Here is a 24,781-nt window from a genome sequence, read left to right on the forward strand (position 1 = left end):
TAAAAAAAAAAACCTCACAAATCTGGTGAACACTTCGTGATGTGATCACTCTAACTGCTGCCGTATTTTGCTTATATTACATTTTAACTCTGGCAGCAAAACTTGTCATGAAATAAATATTCTCTGACAGTGTCTGTACTTTTCTCCTGCCTAGAAGATCTGCACTTTGAAAAGAAATTATTTTGTCCCTTAATGAGGGCTTATGTTATCTCACACATCTGAATAAACATGCTCCTATACAACAGAACACAGTTGTAAAATAAAGAACAAATTTTGTACCTTGAGGCTCTTTTACCACCCTGTAAAATTTCAAAATTATGTTACTTTTCAAAAAAGGAAAATATACCTGAGGGCTAAAGCATGCTGTGCAGTTCATTGGAATCCCAATTATTTTCACTGATATATTTTATCTCCTATTTATTTTTACGTATTTTTATTGGTCCTCTGGCCTAACTATATTCTCATCTTTAGATTTTTCTCATCTTTCTTTCAGCACTGTACTTTGGAGGAACGGAACTGTCCTGACAGTTATGATTAGGATTAGAAGAGCTTTCTCCTGCAGTCCCAGTTTTGACCCAGACTAAATCAATCATCTGTAAATTGTTCATGTAGCACACTCTACTAAAAAGGAATAATTTTGTAAAGGTTTTGGAGAAGATATTTGAACTATCTAAGTTATTTCACTTTTGCAAAGAAATCTTTGCAAACTTTTTATTAACAACATGGTTCACACTCAAATTGAAGATGTTGTTTACAATTTACCTTAAAGATATAAAACTGCAGGTTTGTTCTGAAGTAACATTTAAACTGTCACTGATGGAGAATGCAGCCTTAAGACTTCAGATTATGTTGCAATTTTGTCAGTTTTTCTTCCGTTTCCCCTTTCTCTTTCTTCTTTCACTGGCAATAATATTGAGCCTTCCAACTGTATTAAACTCAAGAGGCTTCATAAAATACAGAGGATAAATGTTGTCTAATCACTGTCATTAAATCAGTTCATTAGTATTCTTTGCTAGAATTGGTGAGAAACTGTTTTCTTGTCTCTTCACAAATTTGGAGTTTTTTAGCATTTTTCCATCTTAACAAAAAGCCAAAACCTTGAAAAAATTCACGTTCAGATACGCAATAAGGTTCAGTCAAATTACTCCAAGCATTTGTTCATCTAATCTTGAAATATTTCAGTTTGATTTTGATGTTTCTTTTTTAACAACTTCTGGTGTAAGTGTTGTTTTAACACAAAAAGGCTTTTAATATAAACTAGCCTATAACTCTGAATTTGGGTATGTAAAACATTTTAACAAGATTAGCTCTTTTCTCCTTCAGCATTTTTACAGATATGGAAATCCATTTTCCCATGGATGATTTTGGTTTCAACTAGTCAGCATTTGCTTCTTTGAGAAAGAAATGTTAAGTTTCTTGTTAAGTTAACTGAGAATATGTTTCTAAACTTTCCATATTATCAGTTTCAAGACAAAGACCACTGAGGTGGTCTACTACTTATCCTGATACACAGGAAATAAAGTAGTAGGCTGGAAATTATGATTCTAGAAAATGAGGTCAAAATAGCTGAGAGAGGTATTTATAACACTTTATCCTTTCAATTGTTCCAAAACCAACATCACTGAAGTTTTATGGAATTTGCTAAAAAAAAAAAGTGGGGAAAAACCTCTGTCAAACAAGTGATTACTTGGCAGTTGCATACCAAGCTTTCCATACTGTGCTAGAAGGCTATTGCTGAGATTCTTGGATGGCTGCATGCCTTATGTCTCACAAACTACCTGGTCCACACCAGTATCCTGTTAATGCGCACTTTCTTATGGCTTATGATTGTATTTCTTGTATTTATCTGTATTTATGCAGCTACTGAAGAGACTTGTCTTTGTATCATCCACACTCATACTAGATGAAGTTTAGTAAGAACCAATACAGTCTGCTTATGCTAGCTTTGTTCTTCTAACTTTGTCACAGCTTTATTATGATAATGATATGTATGGAGAGTGACAGTTGGGAATTTTGCTTTGCTGATTTACCTAGCCTCTAGCCTTGATCACCACACAACCCATCTTCTTTTATGAAACAAAACAAACCATTCTCATTAGTTGGTTGTTACAATCAGTGATCATCAACTGTGGAAGACTAATTAACCTTAGTAGTAAAGCATAATGTAAGTTTTTTTGTTCATTTGTCTAATGAGTTAAGAAGTCAAGAGCATAGGGTTAGTTAAGAGCTGAAAATACTAATAAAGAATCAAACCTGTTCCTCTTACCTAGCATCCAGTCTCTTGACTTGCTCAGAAGACGTCTCAACAGATAGAAATAAAGGGAACTTATGTGTCCTCTGCTTTTTCTTTCCTCTTCTTTAGAAATTCTTTATTTGTACCTTATTGTCATTTAAACTGATGGTCCATGTTGAACAGAAAGGACATTTTGTAGTTTCCTTGTATAAATTAGTCTGTCCATTCTTCATCGCTGTACATTGTAATGCTGTGTGCCATTATTCTGGTCAGTCATCTGGCTTTAAATCTCTATCAAGTCCTTTGACAGATTTTTCTAGTCTTAGCTAATCCAGTTTACCTGAAGCCCACGACTGCCAAATTGAATTACACTGCGGTCATTCCTGCTTAGCACTTCATCCATAGTTAATTTCTTGAGCTCCTATGTTTTATCTGTGTATAAATTTTTCATTTGCAACAATATATTAGCTTAGCAACGGAAGAGCTCAGAAGTCTGAGGGTTTTTTTAATTAGCTCCTTTGTTAGTTTAGAAATTTGTGCTTCATTTTGAACCAGCTGCCTGTATAAGTGAGGTTCATAGTCCTTTGAGAAACTCATATTCCCGTTTTTGATGAAACACAATGAGAGCTATTCATTTCATAATGAGTTTCACCCAGCCCTTGACAGCACACCAGCAATATGTTGGGTGCTGAAATGTAAACCCTGCCCTCTTCACAGCTGAGTAGAGAAGAGCTCCGTCACTGACACCTTAGGATCATGATCAAGATCAGATAAATTGTGTGTAGACTGTTGGTCAGAAAACACAAGCTGAAGTTTCAATGTTCCTGATATTCAGTGGTCTGATTACTCCAGTTCACTTGTTTATAGGGCTCTCTGTTAAATTCTAAAAGGTAGGAAAGAACTGACGATTATTAGAGCGTGAATCCAAAACACAGTCATTGATACATAAAGCAGCCTTACTGCAACCTCAGAGTGAGATTTAACCAGCATTCGGCTTCCTTTATATGTAAGGAAATGGGCTCATGCAGAAGGTATCTCAGAGCCTGTAAATTACTTTCCAGCTCTGGGAAGAAACAAACTCATATTCTGTATTTTACCTTTGCAAGTATGTCCTTCCCTCGCCAAAAGTGTTATTTACTAATGACCCAGCACTCTGATAGGTCTAAAGGTAAAAGTACATTTTGTATCCTAAACAGTATACAGACTGAAAATAAGAGAAGAATAGATTGTAAACAAGTAAAATGTGAGAATGATTGTTCAGGTGATCTGAAAGGATTTTAGGAAGAAGATATAGGACATAGCTAAATTCATTATATTTTCCTCTTGGACGTAGTGGAAGGCAGAAAGATAATGTGCTATGGCTTGCATCAGGGAAAGGAAGGATATGGTTAAAGAATAAGTCCAGATGATGAATGTGATGATAGAGAAATAGTGACTGAAAGAGAGAGAAGCTGATGTGAGAAGAAATATTGGTTTTGACATAGTGAGCTTCTAATGTGGACAAGATGTTCCTGAGACGAAATCACAATAATAGTACAAAGAGATAGAAGGATAAACCAGAGAGGACGCCTACAAAGTTTCTCAGACTTCCAAGGATTCAAGTGTAGAAAGATAAGAAGACTAGACTATTACAGGTAAAGCACCAAAATGACATTGAGAGACCATCTAGAGAGAATATAATACTTAATGTGATACTTCCTAGCAGAGATGGAAAGAATAGTTAAGAGTAGGTGAACAAATAACTGCTTCTCCAAGGGACCTCATTTTTGAGGTTGAATGAAGAAGAAGAAGGTTTCAGAGGTAGCAGGGGAAAAGGGAGAGGAAAAGGAGATTAGCTGGGAGGAGGTCAGAGCTGAGCAGTCAGACTGAAGAATTGGAATCAAAGTGGTTAAATACAACAGTGAGTAAGAAAGGGTACTGCAATTTTTTCACAATTTTATAAAATTTTCCGTAAACAAGCCAGCCAGATCTTGAGAAAATAGGGCTGGAGGAGAGAGTTGGAGATGCCAGTCAGGCAGAAGGTAGACCACAGACAGTAGGTTTGGAGAGAAGAACAGTGTTTTATGAAGAAATGCGACAACATTGGGGAAAAAACCAATAGGATGAATTTGTAGTGAAGAAAAATAGTGCAGTCCCTAGCTTTCCACCAGAGCAGCAGAGAAAATGCTAGAAAGAAAGAATAAGAGCAAGAATAGGGTACAAGGACTCAATACTGAGTAGAAGGACAGTGGAGAGAAGAGGATTGAAGGAGAAACTGTTGAGAAAGCCATCTGGGTGCTCACAGGAATACAGCTCAGTACACAAGAAAAACGTGGTCAAAAGAGTGGCCATTTATGAGTGAGATGGTTAATTCAGGATTAGACCAAATGAGTCGATAGAGATGAAGAAATGTTGACTCTTGTTCAGTCCAGTAGTCTCTCATAAGCTAAGTCACAAAGGACAAATGGGGACAAAGTCAGAGTGGTGAGGACATAGATGTGTAGTTCATCACAGCAAGATAAACCAAGGGAAATGTATGCTGAAGTGAAATTCAGATGGGAAGGAGTGACTGAAAGTAAGGTGGCACATATTCAGCCAACAACATTATCTGCACTAAACTGATTCCTGTTTAATAACTTAGCAGCAAAGTTTTTAAATCTATTTTTTTACAAAACCTGTAAAAGTGCCAGGTAATGTTATGCCATATATCTAAATATGTCACTGGTTGAGTCTCACTTTTTCACATGGTAAAATATGCTTTTGAGGAAGCTGCTATAAAATGCTGAAACTTTCAAAAGTGTAAATGCGTAGCTACATTGCATTTTAATGGCACCTTGAACCTTCATGGGTAGGGGAGCCTATGGAGCTACATATTTGAAGAATGTGGGAAGAATGGATGGTTTGTAATGCATGGTTGCTAGGCTTCATGATTCAAGGTCACAGCAAAGTGAAATTTTAATAACTCAGTGGAAGTAACTCATGAAATGTATATCCTGCAGTTTCTGCAAGTATGTCGATTGCATTCATCTTCAAATTTTACCTAAAGGTGTGTTTCACCACGTGCTGTCTCTAGACTGGATCATGTGCATTCAGTTAGTATCATAAATGAATGTGATTATGTAAATTCTGTCTATCAGTTTGGGACCTTCCTGAAGCTCTAGTCACCTTTCATTAAGACATAGCCTGATATGAGATGGGTAATGCTCTTGATGGCCTCATTTGAGAAGCTGGGAATGGTATAGATATTATGAGCTCCATCTCTAGCATCAAATAACCAGACAGACAGCACGGAATATGTTGAGAAATTCAGCAGAATGTTTAGACATTCATAGTACTGAGCTCTGTAAGTCAGCAGTGCTGAATAAGCAACAGGAGCATTAGCCTATTTAGATGCTAAAAAGAATGGGATTTTTAAATTACCCAGCTCCTTATAATATTTATAACTGGTTTGGTTAGCATGCATTTCACTAACATTCATTTTATTCTGACATAGGAAACTGCATTCTGATTATTTTTCCAAACCAACCTTGAATAGTGGATTTTGACTACGCTCTGGAGGTGGCTTTGGGATTGATTTTTTTTTTAATTGTCTGTTGTTTGACAAGCCAGTTCTGTTCAGAAAGCATACATGAATTCTTAGGTAATGGATGCTAATTGTAAAAATCCTCAACAGCTTAATATGCTGTAGCCTTCTTGAGATTTTAATAAGGCTTGCTCATAATAAAATGTGTCTGAAGGGGCAAATACTTTGCTAGCACAGCTTGTAACTGATTGTTTGTACCATGGTAGCAAGTATTCACACAACAGAAGTACTGTGCAGTCATTTTTAAAAAGAAACATTTGGTTTAGTGCCTTAAGGGCAAGAATTATTACTATATTTTTTAAAATGCATCTACTTTCTCATCCCTACCAGCAATATGTCAATTTTTGTGAGGATTGCATGTTATTCGCCTTAGGAAAAGCAAAATCAACATAATGAAGCAGAACGCAGCTGAGCTGTCTAAGGATGCTTGGTTGGGGGCGTTGGCTGATTTTTCCCCTGCAGTTGCAAAGTGACAATAAGATTCCTGAACCTTTTTCCTTCAGGAAAAAAAAAAACAACTCTCACACTTTTTGGGCAGTAGGGCTTTTTGGAGTGTAGAAGTAAGGAATGTTGTAGAAGTAAGGAGCGTTGCATGTGACTGAACTACTGCCATTGCTAGAATAAATACAACCAGGTTATAAACCATACTGAAGGACATAGAGCTGATAAAAACCCCAACGTGGGTCTGCCACCTATTTCAGCCCACTAGTTTGTCCCAACAGTTTCATTCTGCCAAGCAGCTGAATGTCTGCAGAGCCATGAGACATTGATGGTGTTACACTTGACAGACCCCTGCGTTTGGCCGAGAATGAGGACCATTTTAAAGCTTGTCTATCCGCAGCTTCTGGGAGATTCATCAGTCCTGTTGGAACTTTCTGGTGTTACTAAACGCTGCCAAGAAATCTGCCATGATTTTTAGCCTTACTAAGTAACTCGCACCTTTCTGTTTGCCCAGCTACTCAGCCAGGCAGGGTTCAACGTTGTAACTAGAAATATGAGCTGTAGCGGGGAAATGGTGGAAAATGACTGCTCTGCCAGATCTGGTGAAAACAATTTCGAAGCTGGCTAATAGCATGAAACAGGGCATAGTGAGTGAGGATCAGCTTTCCTTCCCAAACAAATGTGACAGCTCAGATTAATCTCACATACCATCAGCAATTCAGCTTCCTCGGAGATCTTGGCCACTCCGCCAGCAGGAGGAGGCAGAGCTGATCAATATGATATTCTAATATCAAAATAATCAGATCCTGGGCAGAGAAAAGGTACCTTCATCCTCTTAAAAGGTATTCTTTTCTGGTAACAGGGAAAAAACACATAGGCTGTCATAGGAGAAAGGAAAGAAAGCCAAGGCCAACAAAAGTATTAAATTTGCTGCACGCTTCACCTTTAAGCACTCTGTGCCAGATTACAGCATCTCACACAGCATGCAAAATTCCAGGGTTCAGAAGTGGCTGCTGAAGATTACTACAAACTGAGGAGTGGTAGAGAAGATTTCAGTTTTAATTATGAACTTCCTGCTATCTCCCCTCCTCCTTTGAAATTCAAGGCACTTCATTTTATTTTTACATAGTTTGGTGTCTGAGATTCCTTTTTATGTTAGTATAAAAATAACGATGAAAAGGAAAATAATTCTCTTATGAAAATTCATGAGAACAGGCAGAGTTTAGAAGCTGCCTCATTTTGGAGTGTAGAAGTCAGGAATCTGTTGCATGTGACCAAACTGCTGCTGGACCCGCTGTTTGTGAACAGAGAAGGACTTGTGGGTGATGTGACTGTTGGAGACCGTCTTGGGCATAGCAATGACAAAATGATCAAGTTTTCGATTCTTGGAGAAGTAAGGAGGGGCATCAGCAGAACTGCTGCTACCTTGGACTTCTGGAGGGCAGACTTTGGCCTGTTTAGGAGACCGGTTGACAGAGGCCCTTGGGAAGCAGTCCTGAAGGGCAAAGGAGTCCAGGAAGGCTTGAAGGCTTTCCTTCAAGAAGGAAATCTTAAGGGCGCAGGAGAAGGCTGTCCCCATGTGCTGAAAGACAAGCCGGCAGGGAAGAAGGCCGGCCTGGCTGAACAGAGAGCTTTGGCTGGAACTCAGGAAAAAAAGGAGAGTTGATGACCTTGGAAGAAGGGGCAGGCAACTCAGGAGGACTGCAAAGATGTCGTGAGGTTATGCAGGGAGAAAATTAGAAGGGCCAAAGCCCAACTAGAACTTAATCTGGCTACTGCCGTAAAAGGCAATACAAAATGTTTCTATAAATAGATTAGCAACAAAAGGAGGGCTAAGGAGAATCTCCACCTTTCGTTGGATGCAGGGGGCAACAGAGTAACAAAGGCTGAGGAAAAGGCTGAGGCACTTAATGCCATCTTTGCCTCAGTCTTTAACAGTAAGACCAGTCGTTGTCGGGGTACCCAGCCCCCTGAGCTGGAACACAGGGACGGGGAGCAGAATGAAGCCCCCATAATCCAAGGGGAAATGTTAGTGACCTGCTACACCACCTAGACACGCACAAGTCTATGGGGCCGGATACGATCCACCCAAGAGTACTGAGGGAGCTGGTGGAAGCGCTCACCAAGCTGCTTTCCATCCTTTACCAGCAGTCCCGGCTAACCGGGGAGGTCCCGGTTGACTGGAGGTTAGCAAATGTGATGCCCATCTTCAGGAAGGGCTGGAAGGAGGATCTGGGGAATGACAGGCCTGTCAGTCTGACCCGGGTGCCGCGGAAGGTTATGGAGCAGATCATCTTGAGTGCCATCACGCAGCACGTACAGGACAACCAGGTGATCAGGGCCCATCAGCATGGGTTTATGAAAGGCAGGTCCTGCTTGACTAACCTGATCTCCTTCTATAACAAGGTGACCTGCTTAGTGGATGAGGGGAAGGCTGTGGAGGTTGTCTACCTAGACTTTAGTAAAGCCTTTGACACCCTTTCCCACAGCATTCTCCTGGAGAAACTGGCTGCTCAGGGCTTGGACAGGCGTACTCTTCGCTGGGTAAAACACCGGCTGGATGGCCGGGCCCAAAGAGTGGTGGGGAATGCAGTTCAATCCAGTTGGCGGCCGCTCACAAGTGGTGTTCCCCAGGGCTCTGTGTTGGGGCCAGCTCTGTTTAATACCTTCACCAATGATCTGGACGAGGGGATCGTGTGCACCCTCACTAAGTTTGCAGACAACACCAAGTTGGGGGCAGAAGTGTTGATCTGCTGGAGGGTAGGAAGGCTCTGCAGAGGGACCTGGACAGGCTGGATCAATGGGCTCAGGCCAATTGTATGAGGTTCAACAAGGCTCAATGCAAGGTCCTGCACTTGGGTCACAGCAACCCCATGCAGCACTACAGGCTTGGGGAAGAGTGGCTGGAAAGCTGCCTGGCGGAAAAGGACCTGCAGGTATTGGTCAACGGCTGGCTGAATATGAGCCAGCAGTGTGCCCAGGTGGCCAAGAAGACCAATGGCATCCTGGCTTCTATCAGAAATAGTGTGGCCAGCAGGACTAGGGAAGTGATCGTGCCCCTGTACTTGGCACTGATGAAGGCCGCACCTCAAATATCTGTGTTCAGTGTTGGGCCCCTCACTCCAAGAGAGACATTGAGGGGCTGGAGCGTGTCCAGAGAAGGGCAATGAAGCTGGGGAAGGGTCTGGAGCACAAGGCTGATGGGGAGCAGCTGAGGGACCTGGGGTTGTTTAGCCTGGAGAAAAGGAGGCTGAGGGAAGACCTCATCGCTCTCTACAGCTACCTGAAAGGAGGTTGTAGAGAGGTGGGGGTCAGTCTCTTCTCCCAGGTAACAAGTGATAGGACAAGAGGAAATGGCCTCAAGTTGCACCAGGGGAGGTTTAGACTGGATATTAGGAAAAATTTCTTCACCGAGAAGGTTGTCAGGCATTGGAAGAGGCTGCCTCGGGAAGTGGTTGAGTCCCCATCCCTGGAGGTATTTAAAAGACGTGTAGATGTGGTGCTTAGGGACATGGTTTAGTGGTGGACTTGGCAGTGCTAGGCTAATGGTTGGACTTGATGATCTTATAGGTCTTTTCCAACCTAAATGATTCTATGATTCTGTGATTATTCAGGACAGCATTATGGCTTTTAAAAACACTGTGATTGTATGTTTGCATGGATTTTTTGTTTTGGTTCTTTTCCTTTGTGTACCTTGCCAGTTTTCATAGCTATGCAGCTGTGGAGCGTATGTATTAGGTCTAAAAGTTACAAATCATTAAGAATTTAGATTAAAAAGAAATTGCCTGTAAGCACAATAATCTGTTAGCTATGAATGTAAGGGGACCTTTCAAACACCATTTTTATGTATTAAAATGCCCAAAGGCAGAAATCCATGTGCTTCTCTAATCACCTTAATAAAGAATCTTATCATTTTTAGTCCAGGAATAAGTAAAGCCAGGTACTAACATCTCAGAAGGATACTTGTACTGAGAGATCCTGATATTGTGCCGAACTAGTTGTCTTGGCATTTTGACAGTATCCATATTTAACTGCCATATTACTGCTGTTTAGACATAGACTTGCTGTTGCTTGGGCAGTCTTGCTCAAGTAGATGCATTGGGGGGGTTCTTTGACTCAGTGTTGCTGGATCGCAGAAATTACCTGCAGCAGCTGTATTGAATCAGTCAGTCTAAGAGACTACAGTTTTTCTGGCCCTCTAGGTCTTTGGAATCTATGTCAGCTTTTCCAAATCCTCTGTTCCTTTAAAACCTGCAAGAAACTAAAAAATAAAAAGATTCCTTCATCTTGCTGAACCAATAAGCTTGAGCACGCTGGGCCCCAAGACCCTTTATTCTCTTTCAGGAGTTGGCTGCTAGCTGGACCTAGTAGGATCTGTGCAAGAATCTTCAGGGCATTTTCTCTGCAAGATGTGTCAGGATTTTTTCTTGCAAAACATATTGCTATAGCAAAACTTTCAGCCTTCCCTATATCTAGCTGACAAGTTCCTCCTGGTATGTTGTTTCCCCCTTGCTTATTTTTATACTGCCATCTTACTGTTGGTAAGAAATAGAGGCTTGACTCTTCCTTGACTCTTCCTTTTCCCTTGGAAATACATATTTTTCATTTCATTGGAATGACACCTGATACACTTTCACCTCAACAGTCAGGATTTTCTTTTTCAGTCTTCCCTAAATTTTTCATCTCCAACTCTATCTTCGGAGTACAGCCTGCTTTCTGAGAATAGTCCTGTGGCTACTAGTGCTCTCCAGCAGTGAACTAATTTAATTCCCAATGGAATCTCATTGGTGTCATTGTCTGAAAGAACAACAAGCAAGTAGAGTGTCCATTTACTGTGGGAGAAAGTCTTGAACAAGCCTCATTCTGCCAGAAAGGTCCCCAGTCACCACCATGCCCCATTAAGAATCTTTGCACATCTACCAAAGTACAGTGAGTAGAAGCCTTTTATTTCTTATGGCTCTTTTAAGCCAGATCTGTTGGGGAGCAGATATGAAGGCAGGAAGAGAAAGTAATCAACAGCCTTAGTACAATCAGATAGTTGAAATTATTTATTTGAATAATGAAATCAAAGAAAGTGGTAGTATCTAAGTCCAATGGAATGATGCTGAAATGCAAGGCAGCTCTACATATTTTTATTCTTTGTGTGTGAAGGTGTAAATTCCAGGTAGAAAAATTACTCTAATCATATGTCTGTTCTCATTTTACAGTGTTTGTATTAAATAAGGAGTCTGTGTCTAATTCAAAAGCTTAGTATCCTTTTTTTTTCAGGGTAATATGTGTAGACTGTTTTCTTCACATAACTGGACTGGTAGTGGCTCAAGGTATATACAGCTCTTGTGAAAAACATAAAAGGTTGTAGAAATGAGGCCAAACTCTTAGCTCTAATAAACAGAATACAAAAATGATACAAAGAGGGAAGAGAGCATTGCCATTTATACTGGCAAATTTCAGCCCTGTCATTCTTTTCCTCAAGAACAAGAGAAACAGCTTATGCAAAGGAAAGATAGAAACAGCCAGGCGCTGCTGGGTTTATCTTTAGTGTGATAAGCTTCCTTCAGGGAGACAAGAACAAACTGTGCACAAGGCATGGAGAAGGTACAGGCAGTACATTTTAAACTCTTTCCACAGTGAATTGTTCCAGCTTCAGGAAACCATTTAAGTTTGCTCTGCCAGAGCTCCTTCCACCTTCTCGGGAAGCACTAATACTTGGTACCTGCTTTGGTGCACTGAACTTTTAAATTTTATTTCAGTAGAGCTTGATTGATAACTAGTCGTACGTGACATTTGGCATTTTGGTTTGATATAAGGTCTAGAAAGAAAGATGGGCGAAATTAATCCTAATCTTGAGGAATGTCTCCATGTGAGCTGTAATTGAAAATTAATGCACACACCTCACAGTCACCTAAAGACAAGGTTATATGGAGAATCCTTGCAGTAGCTGGGCCCACGTGTGGGTGCCTAACTCCAACCTGCCTTCCAGGTAACCTACAAACCCTGAGGATGGTGAGATCACCTTTGCTGCATGGAAGAGGTCTCTGGAAGAGACCATTGGGAAGAGATAGTCTTCCATGCAATCAGCCCAACTAGGACCAGAGCTCTGAGGTCTTTCAGACTTCTGGCTGCAGAGCGGCGGAAATAGGAATAAGAGCTTCTGTCCCTGTAGCACTTTACGCGTCAAGGCATCTGCAAAGCCCCAACCTTGGGTCCTCAAGGTCACTTACAGCCTGTGATAAACTGGCACAACACCATCTAGACCTCCAGTGGCAATGTCATTAAAAGTTCAGTAACACCAATTTATCTCCATGAAATAATTTGGTTTTGTCTAGTATTTTGTAGTTAAGGCCTGTTTTATCAAAAAATTCCTGACCAGCTCAATACTATTCAGATAGGACCTAAAGTAAGTAGTTGTATTATTTTAGATGGCAGAAACACAGAGAGGTGAGCACTGCAAATAATTTGCAACACGTATTGAGCCAAATTCTATGCTTGTGTAACATCACTGAAACAGTGACTTCAAGAACGAGAAGAGACAGTACCAGTCTCTGTAGCAAGAGCTGGTGCTCCCAGCCAGGAGCACCCCTGAGTCGCCAGCCAGGTGGGGAGAGGCTTGATGATTCGCATCCCTGGGGCTGCCAGCTAGGGCAAGGCCACCAGCTGCACACATCAGCTCTCATCAGGGCTAAGCTTCTGGCTCCCCAGGGTGCACCTGGAAGCCTTAAAATCTTGGGTGGAGCCAGCTTTTCTAGAGCTTCAGAGCTGCCTTTTTCACAGCCAGAGCTTTGTGCTTGGAAGACCTGTGTCGAAGTGCAGGTGTTTGTGGCTCTGGGGTGGGCTGTGCAGTGTGGCTGTCCAGGGCTACCATGTATGGTCCTAGCATCTGGCTGATGGCATCTGGAAATGCTGCTGCATTCTCCCTGTTCCTGTGCAAGCAAAACAGATGTAGCCTCCCTGTATTTTCACAGTATGTGGTAAGTAGTATGTCTGTGTAATGAGTAATAAAGCCGAGTCAGTGTACGTTCTCCCTGTGTTGAAGTGTGAATGTTTTAAACCACTAAAATTTCTTTCTGCGTTAAAATGTTAAGAGGCTGAATTCTGTAAAACTTAACTGCTCCTTAAATCTTACACCTTTCAGTGCATTGGTTCACTAGTCTGAAAAGCAAAAGCAGGCAGGGTTTGCCTGTAAGTCTTAATACTTGAGAAGCATTCATGTCTATTTGCTTCTGGAATATTGACGATACTTGGCCCTCTTGTCCTTATAAATGTGGCAGACTTTTACCCCAGTGGGGAGTTTCTGGTTTGTTCTCTCTGCACAGTTGTTATTTTCTAATGATTTGTAGTAGATCCTTTCAACTCCGAGTCTTAAAGCAGGATTAAAGTTGGTGAAGTTGTCAGAAAAAAAAAAAGTAAGGCCTAATTTGCTTTGGCCTGCCTTGCTCCTGACATATTTATTCTAAAACAAGATGATTAGCATAGCAAAACATGTTCCCAGAGTATGTGAATGTGCACTTCCATTGAGAAGGGATTTGCAGGCTGTCTGCTTATGGCAGCCAATATTCTTGTCTAGGTTTTAATTTGTTTGTTTGGATGTTTGGTATGTTGTTAGGGGTTATAGGATTGAAAAGCTTCCAAAAGTCTTATCCAGCCTCTCAAAATATCACTCTAGAAAAATACATGTTTACTTCTGGAAAAATAGATGTTCTCTCTAGGAAAGAGGTGCTTCCCTATCTTTTTGGTGGGGGTATGGAATCCGGGTATCCAGTTTAAAACTTTCAGCTATTGCTCGCTTGACCAAGCTGACAAAAAATATTTTTTACTTGCTTTAAATACAATGACATTTTGTGCTCTTGTTTCTGACAAAACTGTAGCTTGAAAAGAATATATTACCTTTTGAAACTTAAATTGTTTCTTGCAACCAAAATGGCTGCTGTACTATGCTGCCAATTAAATCACACATGCAGAAGTTAGGGTTGGTGAAGGTTTCTTACAGCAATCCCCTGTCTTGTTATGCACGTTATATGATGTGCTCCTAAAATTGCTAACTTGTTCTCTTTAAAAGAATAAAATGCTTCGAGGTGTACTCCACTGTGAATTCATCTTGTTATTAAATATCACTCTCTTTGAGAGACTAAATTTCTTCTTATTATCAAAAGAAGATCCTGAAGATGAATGGGGGGGGAGGTTGAGAATAATGTTACCTTCAGTGTCTGTAAGTGAAACACTGCAAATCAAGTTCAGGTGAAACCATTACAGTTACTAGCTAAGGGGGAGGCTCGGCTTTTAAGCACATGGCTTGCTGTTGGCTTCCATGCAGCTGCAGTGAGAACAGAGCTTAGGCCTAAGGCTGTGCGTGTTCTTTTTACTCTCAGTAAAGTGATGGAAAAGGCCACCAGGCTTGGTGAGCTGCTGAAATGACTTGAAATGGAAAAATTAAAGTACTTTTTTTTTCAAGTGAGGATGGGAGAGTGGAAAACATTATTAGCTCCAGAAGATTCTTATAATAGAAACTGGCATTGCAATATGAATCTTGAATGGACCAAGGCAGGAATAAAGAAATTAAGGGCGGGGGAGGTGTAAGGCTATGCAGAGAGGGACAAGCAGCTGTGTCTAAAGTGGACCTTTCTTTTAAGGTCATAGCGTAAAATGCCTGAATGTAGTTTGGTCCACAAATGCTGTACAATGTATTTTATACTTGCCACTCAGAGCCTCAAGATCCTGTAATTTGTTAGGCATCAGTCTGGCTGAGAACTTCAATCTACATTTAATTTTGATGAGGTGCTCATTAGTTCAGCCGCTCATCTCCATCCTACATACTTTGTGGCTAATGGCTTTGACGATGGCACTAAATCATACACTTCAAGTTTAGCATTTGTTAGCTGTTTTTCTATACCTAATCCTAAAACTTTCTTCTTAACAATTTTGCATATAGACAAGGGTCTGTCTTTGAGATTGTGGAAATCGAAGTCTGTGAAAAGGTAAAGAGACTGCTTTGTACCACGATCTATCTATCTGCTGCAGTCTTCAAAGGAGAAGCGCAGCACCTTTCACATCTATCTCCAGTGTCTGCTCATCAATGTCTACAGTACTACATCCAAACACTTCTGACTCTGAGTTTGTGTGTTTCTAGAAGTGCAGGGCTGTAAGTAAAGTGAAAGAGGAAATTCTCTTGTGAAGGTGAAAAGACAAAAGAAATACCTGTAATCAAAACAGTTCCAGAAAATAAGATAATCATTACATTTTGGTAACAAAGCATTGTTGGAGGCAAGGGGGCTGCAGAAAAGATAAAGTTACTCTAGAAAACTTAAATAAATGGTTTGTACAGCCTCAGCATGAGATGTCTGCACAGTTGTATTTGGGGTTCAGAGCCAAGCAACCCCCATCCACAGCATTTAGTGTCTGGTTTAATGGTAACTGCAAGGCAGAATGCATCTGAAAGAGGGAAAGCTGCTCTGTGCATTAAGAAAATTTCTTTAAAATAACAGGGGGATTTAGTATTTAACACTAGGCTTCTATTTTCATAGTTTATAGAATTGTTTAGGTTGGAAAAGACCTTTAAGACCATCAAGTCCAACCATTAGCCTAGCACTGCCAAGTCCAGCACTAAACCATGTCCCTAAGCACCACATCTACATGTCTCTTAAATACCTCCAGGGATGGTGACTCAACCACTTCCCGAGGCAGCCTCTTCCAATGCTTGACAACCCTTTCAGTGAAGAAATTTTTCCTAATATCCAGTCTAAACCTCCCCTGGTGCAATTTGAGGCCATCTCCTCTTGTCCTATCACTTGTTACCTGGGAGAAGAGACTGACCCCCACCTCTCTACAACCTCCTTTCAGGTAGCTGTAGAGAGTGATGAGATCTCCTCTCATCCTCCTGTTCTCCAGGCTAAACAACCCCAGGTCCCTCAGCTGCTCCCCATCAGCCTTGTGCTCCAGACCCTTCCCCAGCTTCATTGCCCTTCTCTGGACACGCTCCAGCCCCTCAATGTCTCTCTTGGAGTGAGGGGCCCAACACTGAACACAGATATTTGAGGTGCGGCCTTCATCAGTGCCAAGTACAGGGGCACGATCACTTCCCTAGTCCTGCTGGCCACACTATTTCTGATAGAAGCCAGGATGCCATTGGCCTTCTTGGCCACCTGGGCACACTGCTGGCTCATATTCAGCCAGCCGTTGACCAATACCTGCAGGTCCTTTTCCGCCAGGCAGCTTTCCAGCCGCTCTTCCCCAAGCCTGTAGCGCTGCATGGGGTTGCTGTGGCCCAAGTGCAGGACCTTGCATTGAGCCTTGTTGAACCTCATACAATTGGCCTGAGCCCATTGATCCAGCCTGTCCAGGTCCCTCTGCAGAGCCTTCCTACCCTCCAGCAGATCAACACTTCTGCCCCCAACTTGGTGTTGTCTGCAAACTTAGTGAGGGTGCACACGATCCCCTCGTCCAGATCATTGGTGAAGGTATTAAACAGAGCTGGCCCCAACACAGAGCCCTGGGGAACACCACTTGTGAGCGGCCGCCAACTGGATTGAACTGCATTCACCACCACTCTTTGGGCCCGGCCATCCAGCCGGTGTTTTACCCAGCGAAGAGTACGCCTGTCCAAGCCCTGAGCAGCCAGTTTCTCCAGGAGAATGCTGTGGGAAAGGGTGTCAAAGGCTTTACTAAAGTCTAGGTAGACAACCTCCACAGCCTTCCCCTCATCCACTAAGCAGGTCACCTTGTTATAGAAGGAGATCAGGTTAGTCAAGCAGGACCTGCCTTTCATAAACCCATGCTGATGGGCCCTGATCCCCTGGTTGTCCTGTATGTGCTGCGTGATGGCACTCAAGATGATCTGCTCCATAACCTTCCGCGGCACCCGGGTCAGACTGACAGGCCTGTCATTCCCCAGATCCTCCTTCCAGCCCTTCCTGAAGATGGGCATCACATTTGCTAACCTCCAGTCAACCGGGACCTCCCCGGTTAGCCGGGACTGCTGGTAAAGGATGGAAAGCAGCTTGGTGAGCGCTTCCACCAGCTCCCTCAGTACTCTTGGGTGGATCTTATCCTGCCCCATAGACTTGTGTGTGTCTAGGTGGTGTAGCAGGTCGCTAACCATTTCCCCTTGGATTATGGGGGCTTCATTCTGCTCCCTGCCCCTGTGTTCCAGCTCAGGGGGCTGGGTACCCTGAGAATGACTGGTCTTACAATTAAAGACTGAGGCAAAGATGGCATTAAGTGCCTCAGCCTTCTCCTCAGCCTTTGTCACTCTGTTGCCTCCTGCATCCAACAAAAGGTGGAGATTCTCCTTAGCCCTCCTTTTGTTGCTAATCAAATTTCTAATTTATAGAAACATTTTGTATTGCCTTTTACGGCAGTAGCCAGATTAAGTTCTAGTTGGGCTTTGGCCCTTCTAACCCTTCTTTCAGCAGGTGGGGATGGCCTGCTCCTGCGCCTTATGATTTCTCTCTTGAAGAATGTCCAGCCTTCCTGGACTCCTTTGCCCTTCAGGACTGCTTCCCAAGGGCCTCTGTCAACCGGTCTCCTAAACAGGCCAAAGTCTGCCCTCCAGAAGTCCAAGGTAGCAGCAGTTCTGCTGACCCCCCTCCTTACTTCTCCAAGAATCGAAAACTCGTTCATTTTGTGATCGCTATGCCCAAGATGGTCTCCAACAGTCACGTCACCCACATGTCCTTCTCTGTTCACAAACAATGGGTCGAGCGGGCGCCTGCCCTAGTTGCCTCCCTCGCCAGCTGTGTCAGGGAGTTATCTTCCACACATTCCAGGAACCTCCTAGACTGTTTCCTCTCTGCTGTATTGTATTTCCAGCAGACATCTGGTAAGTTGCAGTCCTCCACGAGAACAAGGGCTAGTGCTTGTGAGACTTCTTCCAGCTGCTTACAGAATATTTTGTCTGCCTCTTCATCCTGGTTGGGTGGTCTGTAACAGATTTCCACCTTAATATCTGCCTTGTTGGCCTTCCCCCTGATTCTTACCCATAAACACTCAACCGTATCATCACCATCATTAAGCTCTAGGCAATCAAAACACTCCCTAACACACAGGGTTACCCCACCGCCTTTCCTGCCTTGCCTATCCCTTCTGAAGAGTTTATAGCCATCCATGGCAGCACTCCAGTTGTGCGAGTCATCCCACCATGTTTCCGTGATGGCAACTATATCATAGTTATCCTGATATCATGATTGGATTCCTTCTGTGGACACAAGCTTCTTAATAGTGCTGTTCATCACTGTGACAAAGGTTAGACTTGAAGAAAACTAGAACTGAGATGAAAGAATAGAATTTTTATTATTTTAGCAGCTGAATGTGTCATTATATCAGAGTCAGTATTGTGTAGCAAATTGCAAGCTCTAGTGAAATTGCTTTAAAATATATCTGTATATATTTTCCAAAACTGTGATAAAGTCATTCAGCGGTGCATTGAAATGTATTTCTAGCTGAACTGTTATATCATATCTTTTTTACTGTGGTATGAGAACAGATGGCAGTTATTTTTCTTAACAGTCTCCAGCAAAGCTGATGCAATGCCTTGCCTTCCCTTGTAAATGTTTTCAAGTGAAAGACAAGTACACACGGCCAAAATGAATCTGCATTGTAACATCAACTTGTGGTTTCTAAAGCAAACTTTTAATCAGCTTACAACAGTATGCTGGTGATAATTACTTAATGTCATATCAGTGAAGTAGTTCATTATGACAGGAAAATGAGCTATTAATCAGAATCAATTGCACATGTTTCGCATAAGTTTTTGGAGCAGATGTCTTTTCATAGACATTTTTAATGCAATAATTGACTAGTCCATGACTTGAGGACAACTGCAGTCACTCCCATGGTACAAATGCATTTGTAGATTTGGAGATGCTCTCTGTTGCTTTATAGCGTTCCTGGGGGGACTGTGATTGATCTGAGAATAACAGCTGTTTGGTAGCTGGCATGTAGAGAGGGCTACTGCACATATAATGACCAAGTTGTTCGGTGATTTTATACATTTTTATAAGCATAGTATAAATTGCAATGTTTTTCAAAGGATTTTCTTTTAAAATTGTTGCTACCTTAACAGTAACTTGGCAACTTGGAGAAGGCCTGGTGAAAATGTCTCTAAATGCAACCTGATGTAACATTACTTGCCTGCTTCACCAGAAATGCTGTGTAGCTGAACAAAATGCTGTATTCTTAAGTGAAGTCATTTGTAGTTATAAATCAAAATGAAGCTGCTAAGTATTGTAAATCTAGGGCTGCCTACTAATTTACGGCTTCTAGATTGCCTGCTGTAATGTGCCATATTATAGAAGCATTGTTAGGAGCTACATTTAATTTATTTACTTTAAATTAATACTGTGTTGAAAATCCAGCTTTGCTTTATTCAGGGAAGCTTTCGTTCTTTTGCTTTATACAAGCATGTTCAAAAACACCTGGTGTCTCTTATTTTATAGCCTTCGACAAAAGAAAGGAAACTTGGCCCAGAAGCACTGGACTGGACCAGCTAACATAGTAAAATGCAAGCCTTGCCCCATAACGCACGCCAACGCTGTCTGTGGATCTGATGGACACACATATACTACCAAGGTAAGTTCTGCTTGTGACCTGGAATCCTGTCAGTTGTGGTGATCCAGGCTGTAGTACGAAGATGAAATAGCTTTCATTAATAGGCAGTATTAAATTAGAGTCTGCTTTAGTTCTTGGTCTATTTCTGTGTGAAAAGTGCTGATAAATGTAGATTTTTACAGATTTGACAAACAGCAAATCAGAATGACAAACCAGAATCTTATTACTTTTATGATTCATGTTTCTCTAAATAGCTCGTTCTTGCTAATAAAGTAGAACACTTTCAATATTGATGATGCAACAGAAAAAATTCGTTTGATCAGATTGGCTTGTTTGGACAAAAGGATTTTGGAATAATTCTTGTTTTTAAGATTTGGTCTCCAAATGGTAAAATAACTTGGCAGTATCATTGTTCTGTGACAGATATTTTATTTTTTCTAATTAATGTTTTTTGTTTCCAAGCTGCATGGGTAACATATTACAATTCATTTAAACCACAGTTTTAATATACTTGTGTGCCAGATGCCGCATATATGGTATCATAAAAAAAATTCCCATAACCCAGTGGGGATAAATTGGCTCATTGTTGTACTGAAAATATGATCACCTTAGGGCTTGATTCAATAAAAGAAACTGGCTTCACAGCCATTCAACAGTCCAGATCTCCCATTATCAGATAAAGCCTTCCATGTCTCGGATACGTGTTCCATAAACAGCACTTCAGGCACTGGAAGTCATGTTCAGGGAATACTCCTAAGGTTTTCTTCTCTTCCTGCATGCAAGGTAAGGTTTGACAGCCAGTAAACCTACTCTTTAAAATGCAAAAATAGCCTCCCCAAAATCCAGGAAAATAAAGTGATCGGGGGGAAAAAAATTCTCTGCTGTGATGTAGCAGCGATGATGATATTGCAGCTACGTTCTTTTCTCAGCTAGGCAGCTTGAATTCTTCATCCATTAATGGAGAGAAATATTAAAATGGTGCCATGGCTAATTCATTTAAGCCTCTCTTGTGTTCTGGCTGAAGGATTTGCATGGCCAAAGGAGCAAATCAGCAGAAACTCTTTCATCCTTGTACACACAGACTACAGAAAAAGGGCTCCAAGTTGCCTGTTAAACAAGCTACTCTCTTTAATACTCTCTGGAAGTATGTAATACAGTAATTTAGCATTGGTATTTAGGATTAAAACTGGGCTCATCTTGAAAACAAATTTTTCTGTCTGAACTCTTGAGAGTATGTAAAATATTCTGTAGTAAATAGCTTTCATTGCATATTCATTCATTGTATTGAACGAATTCCTGTGCATCTTACCTGCATCCCTGTTAGCTCTGAGTCTTTTTTTGACCTTCTGTATTTCTTGCCATAAGATCCAAATGGTTTTCATTAGAAATTCTGCCAATGTCATAAATTCACCAAACTATTGTGACTACGACGTAAGCCTGACAGCTATAATGAAGACATCAAACAATTCCTGTTGCTGACATGCTTGACTATCAAAGACATACCTCCAGAAGTTGCCTCTGTTTGAGTGGTGTTTTTTTTAAAGGAGACTTTGTCTCATCTTCATTTATTGTGTGTTTAACTATCAATTGCTCCTGTCCTAGCAACTGACAATTAGAGCATCTTGTTGGTCTCTCAAGTGCAGCAACTTCTTTTCCACAAATGTTGCCCACGTTCTCTACCACTGCCTGGGGAAGGCAGGATTTCATTGCTTCCTGAGTACTGTTCCACAGGAGCGATTGCTTGTCACGTTGCATATTTGTAGTTGCTTTTTCTAAATTTTTTTTTGATCGAAGGCTTCTCCAGCGTCATGCTGATTGGTAATCCTTCTGTAACATCCAGTCCTAGCGAGAGGATACATGTCTGCTTAACCTTTACGCAATATCAAGGAGATGTTTATAGCAGTACTATTAGTCTTTGCTGTATACAGTACATTGTAAATCTGTGAGTATATTATTACAGTAACCTGTAGAACATCATTGCCTCTCTACAATTTCTTCTAAAAGCTCTGCTTCATTGATTTTTTTTTTTTTTTCTTCCAAAAGACAAATTTTGGTAAACGAGGTGAAAATACTTTAGGCAGAGCATTAAAACTAAATATTTTAGTATGAATCTATTAATATAAATATATTATATATATATTATAAAGATATATAAACTAAAAATATATTTTAATGTCCAAACAAATAACATTTTTATGGCCAGTAATGGTCATGGGTTTCTGATATCTTTTATGAACAGAATCACACAGAATCACAGAATCGTATAGGTTGGAAAAGACGTTTAAGATCATCGAGTCCAACCGTAAACCGAACACTTCCAAGCCCACCACTACCCCATGTCCCTAAGCACCTCATCCAAACGGCTTTTAAATACCTCCAGGGATGGTGACTCAACCACTTCCCTGGACAGCCTGTTCCAATGCTTGACAACCCTTTCAGTGAAGTAAAATTTCCTAATATCCAGTCTAAACCTCTCCTGGTGCAACTTGAGGCCATCTCCTCTTGTCCTACGGCTTGTTACCTGGGAGAAGAGACCGACCCCCACCTCTCTACAACCTCCTGTCAGGTAGCTGTAGAGAGCGATGAGGTCTCCCCTCAGCCTCCTTTTCTCCAGGCTAAACAACCCCAGTTCCCTCAGCTGCTCCCCATCAGCCTTGTGCTCCAGACCCTTCCCCAGCTTCGTTGCCCTTCTCTGGACACGCTCCAGCCCCTCAATGTCTCTCTTGGAGTGAGGGGCCCAAAACTGAACACAGGATTCGAGGTGCGGCCTCACCAGTGCCGAGTACAGGGGTACGGTCACTGCCCTAGTCCTGCTGGCCACACTATTTCTGATACAAGCCAGGATGCCATTGGCCTTCTTTGCTACCTGGGCACACTGCTGGCTCATATTCAGCCAGCTGTTGACCAACACTCTCCCAGGTCCTTTTCCACCAGGCAGCTTTCCAGCCACTCTTCCCCAAGCCTGTAGCATTGCATGGGGTTGCTGTGGCCCAAGTGCAGGACCTTGCATTGAGCCTTGTTGAACCTCATACAACTGGCCTTGGCCCATCGATCCAGCCTGTCCAGGTCCCTCTGCAGAGCCTTTCTCCCCTCCAGCAGATCAACACTCCCGCACATCTTGGTGTTGTCTGCAAACTTAGTGAGGGTGCACTTGATCCCCTCGTCCATATCATTGATGAAGGTGTTAAACAGAGCTGGCCCCAACACAGAGCCCTGGGGGACACCACTTGTGAGCGGCCGCCAACTGGAGTAAACTCTATTCATCGCCACTCTTCCCCCAGAATACAACTGCTTCTCTCAAATTCACCATTAGTTTGCACCAGATAATGTGTTCCTTCTTTTTTGCCCCTAAGTCACTAAAAACAAAGCTTTTCTTTGGCGATTTTCTTTCATATGCAGTGCTGTTGGCAAGTCTTCTTTCTGGCACTGCAGTGCTGGCATGTTCCAGCGTTGACTGTGAAAATGCAAAAAGGTGGACATTTGAGTGTAGGCAAATACCACGCTGCTTTGCATTTGCATGTATGTATTCGTATCTGGCTCTGCATCAGCTGCTTTGTGAGCATGTAATGATACGCTGGGCAAATGAAAGGATTCTTGCTAAGCTTGTAAACAAAAGATGGAGAGTAGCCGCTACATTTCAGGGGGAAAAAAGTCTTCTGAAATTGTCTGTTGGCCATCTACTCACATAGGCAGGCAGGCAGTATACACATACACACCAGCATTTTGATCCATCCTGGCTCAGTTAGATTCTTGCCTTTTCCTGCCAGCATAGCCGGGGATACGGCAGGAGACAGGGTTTGGGCTTAGAGCTCATGGGCTGGCAGAGCAGGATCAAAGCATCTCGCTAGTGACTGGGGGCTACCACTCAACACTATCGGTAAAGTTTGTACCAGGGATTGCTCTTTCCATACGTTCAACTGTTAGCTGAGGTAAAAACGAATGAAAAGGAAATGAAACTGCAGAAGTATGAGTGACTGATAAAATGCAGATGAAACTTGGGTGTCAACAAATACATAGTAATTCATATTAAAAGAAAATAACAAGTATACGTATCACAGGCTCTCATTTAACCACTTGATCTTAGAATAATTCTGGCTGTTTCTCGGAAGACACTGTAATGATCACTGCCAGGCAAAAATGCAGATGAAGTATTTAAAAAGGAATTGAGAACAAGCACAAAACATGATTCTGTTTCTCTGTAAATGCCTGGACTTCTCATTGCCGTCGGTTATCATCACTTCATGTCGAAGCTGACATGGTAGAACTAGGAAATGTTCAGAGAAGGGCACTAATGGCTGTCAGAGATGTGGAATCTGCAAGGAAGCACAGAATTAACTAGAACACTTCAGCGTGACTTTATATGAAATCATGACTAATATTGGAAAAGGAATGTTGTACTTCATAAAACAAGATCTAATGAAATTATAAATGAGTAGTTTCAAAACAAAGAAAGTATTTTTATTTTTTCTGCTCAAAATAAAATTGTGAAATTCACTGCAGCACAGTATTCTGCAGGCCAAAGACATAAATGGGATTTATATAAATCCGTGGAGAACGGATCCACTGCAGGCTGGTAAACCTCTCACACACTGAGTCCCTAAGCCAGTGATTACCAGAAGCTGGGATGATTGGTGTAGTTCAGCAGGACTGATTTGTTCTGTTTCTAATTTGCTCTTTCTTTTACTCCTTTATAGTTTCTTAATTGTAAGGGTCCACAACTTGGCAGGATACTAGGCTGAGGGATCGCAAGGCTGAACTAATGCAGTTCTTGGATTCTTATGCAAAAGTGGAGGCATCCATATCTTTAGATAAGGCAAGCTGGTAATGGAGCTAACATACTCACTTCATCAAAGTACTGCTCTTTAAGAAAGGAGGATATTCCTTTTCCATTTCAACTCTCACTCAGGTTGAAATTCCTTTTTAAACAGGTCCTGAGTATTCCTTATATCACTGCTTGGCATTTTTAGTTTCTACCTGTTCAAAGTTTAGTTTCAGACCTTAAAGCA

At 41.7% G+C, this 24,781-nt stretch overlaps 1 protein-coding gene across 2 annotated transcripts in view; it reads left to right on the plus strand.

Annotated features, from left to right (window-relative positions):
* Window positions 1–24,781, plus strand: part of SPOCK1 (SPARC (osteonectin), cwcv and kazal like domains proteoglycan 1) — a 336,819-nt gene that overhangs the window by 213,159 nt on the left and 98,879 nt on the right. For both annotated transcript variants that reach the window (XM_072872906.1, XM_072872907.1), the window contains exon 5: window positions 19,664–19,796. In XM_072872906.1, coding sequence (XP_072729007.1) covers window positions 19,664–19,796 — 133 coding nt within the window. The remainder of the gene's footprint in view (window positions 1–19,663; window positions 19,797–24,781) is intronic.

The sequence above is a fragment of the Ciconia boyciana genome, chromosome 9, assembly GCF_034638445.1.
Source record: "Ciconia boyciana chromosome 9, ASM3463844v1, whole genome shotgun sequence".
Classification (NCBI taxonomy): domain Eukaryota; kingdom Metazoa; phylum Chordata; class Aves; order Ciconiiformes; family Ciconiidae; genus Ciconia; species Ciconia boyciana.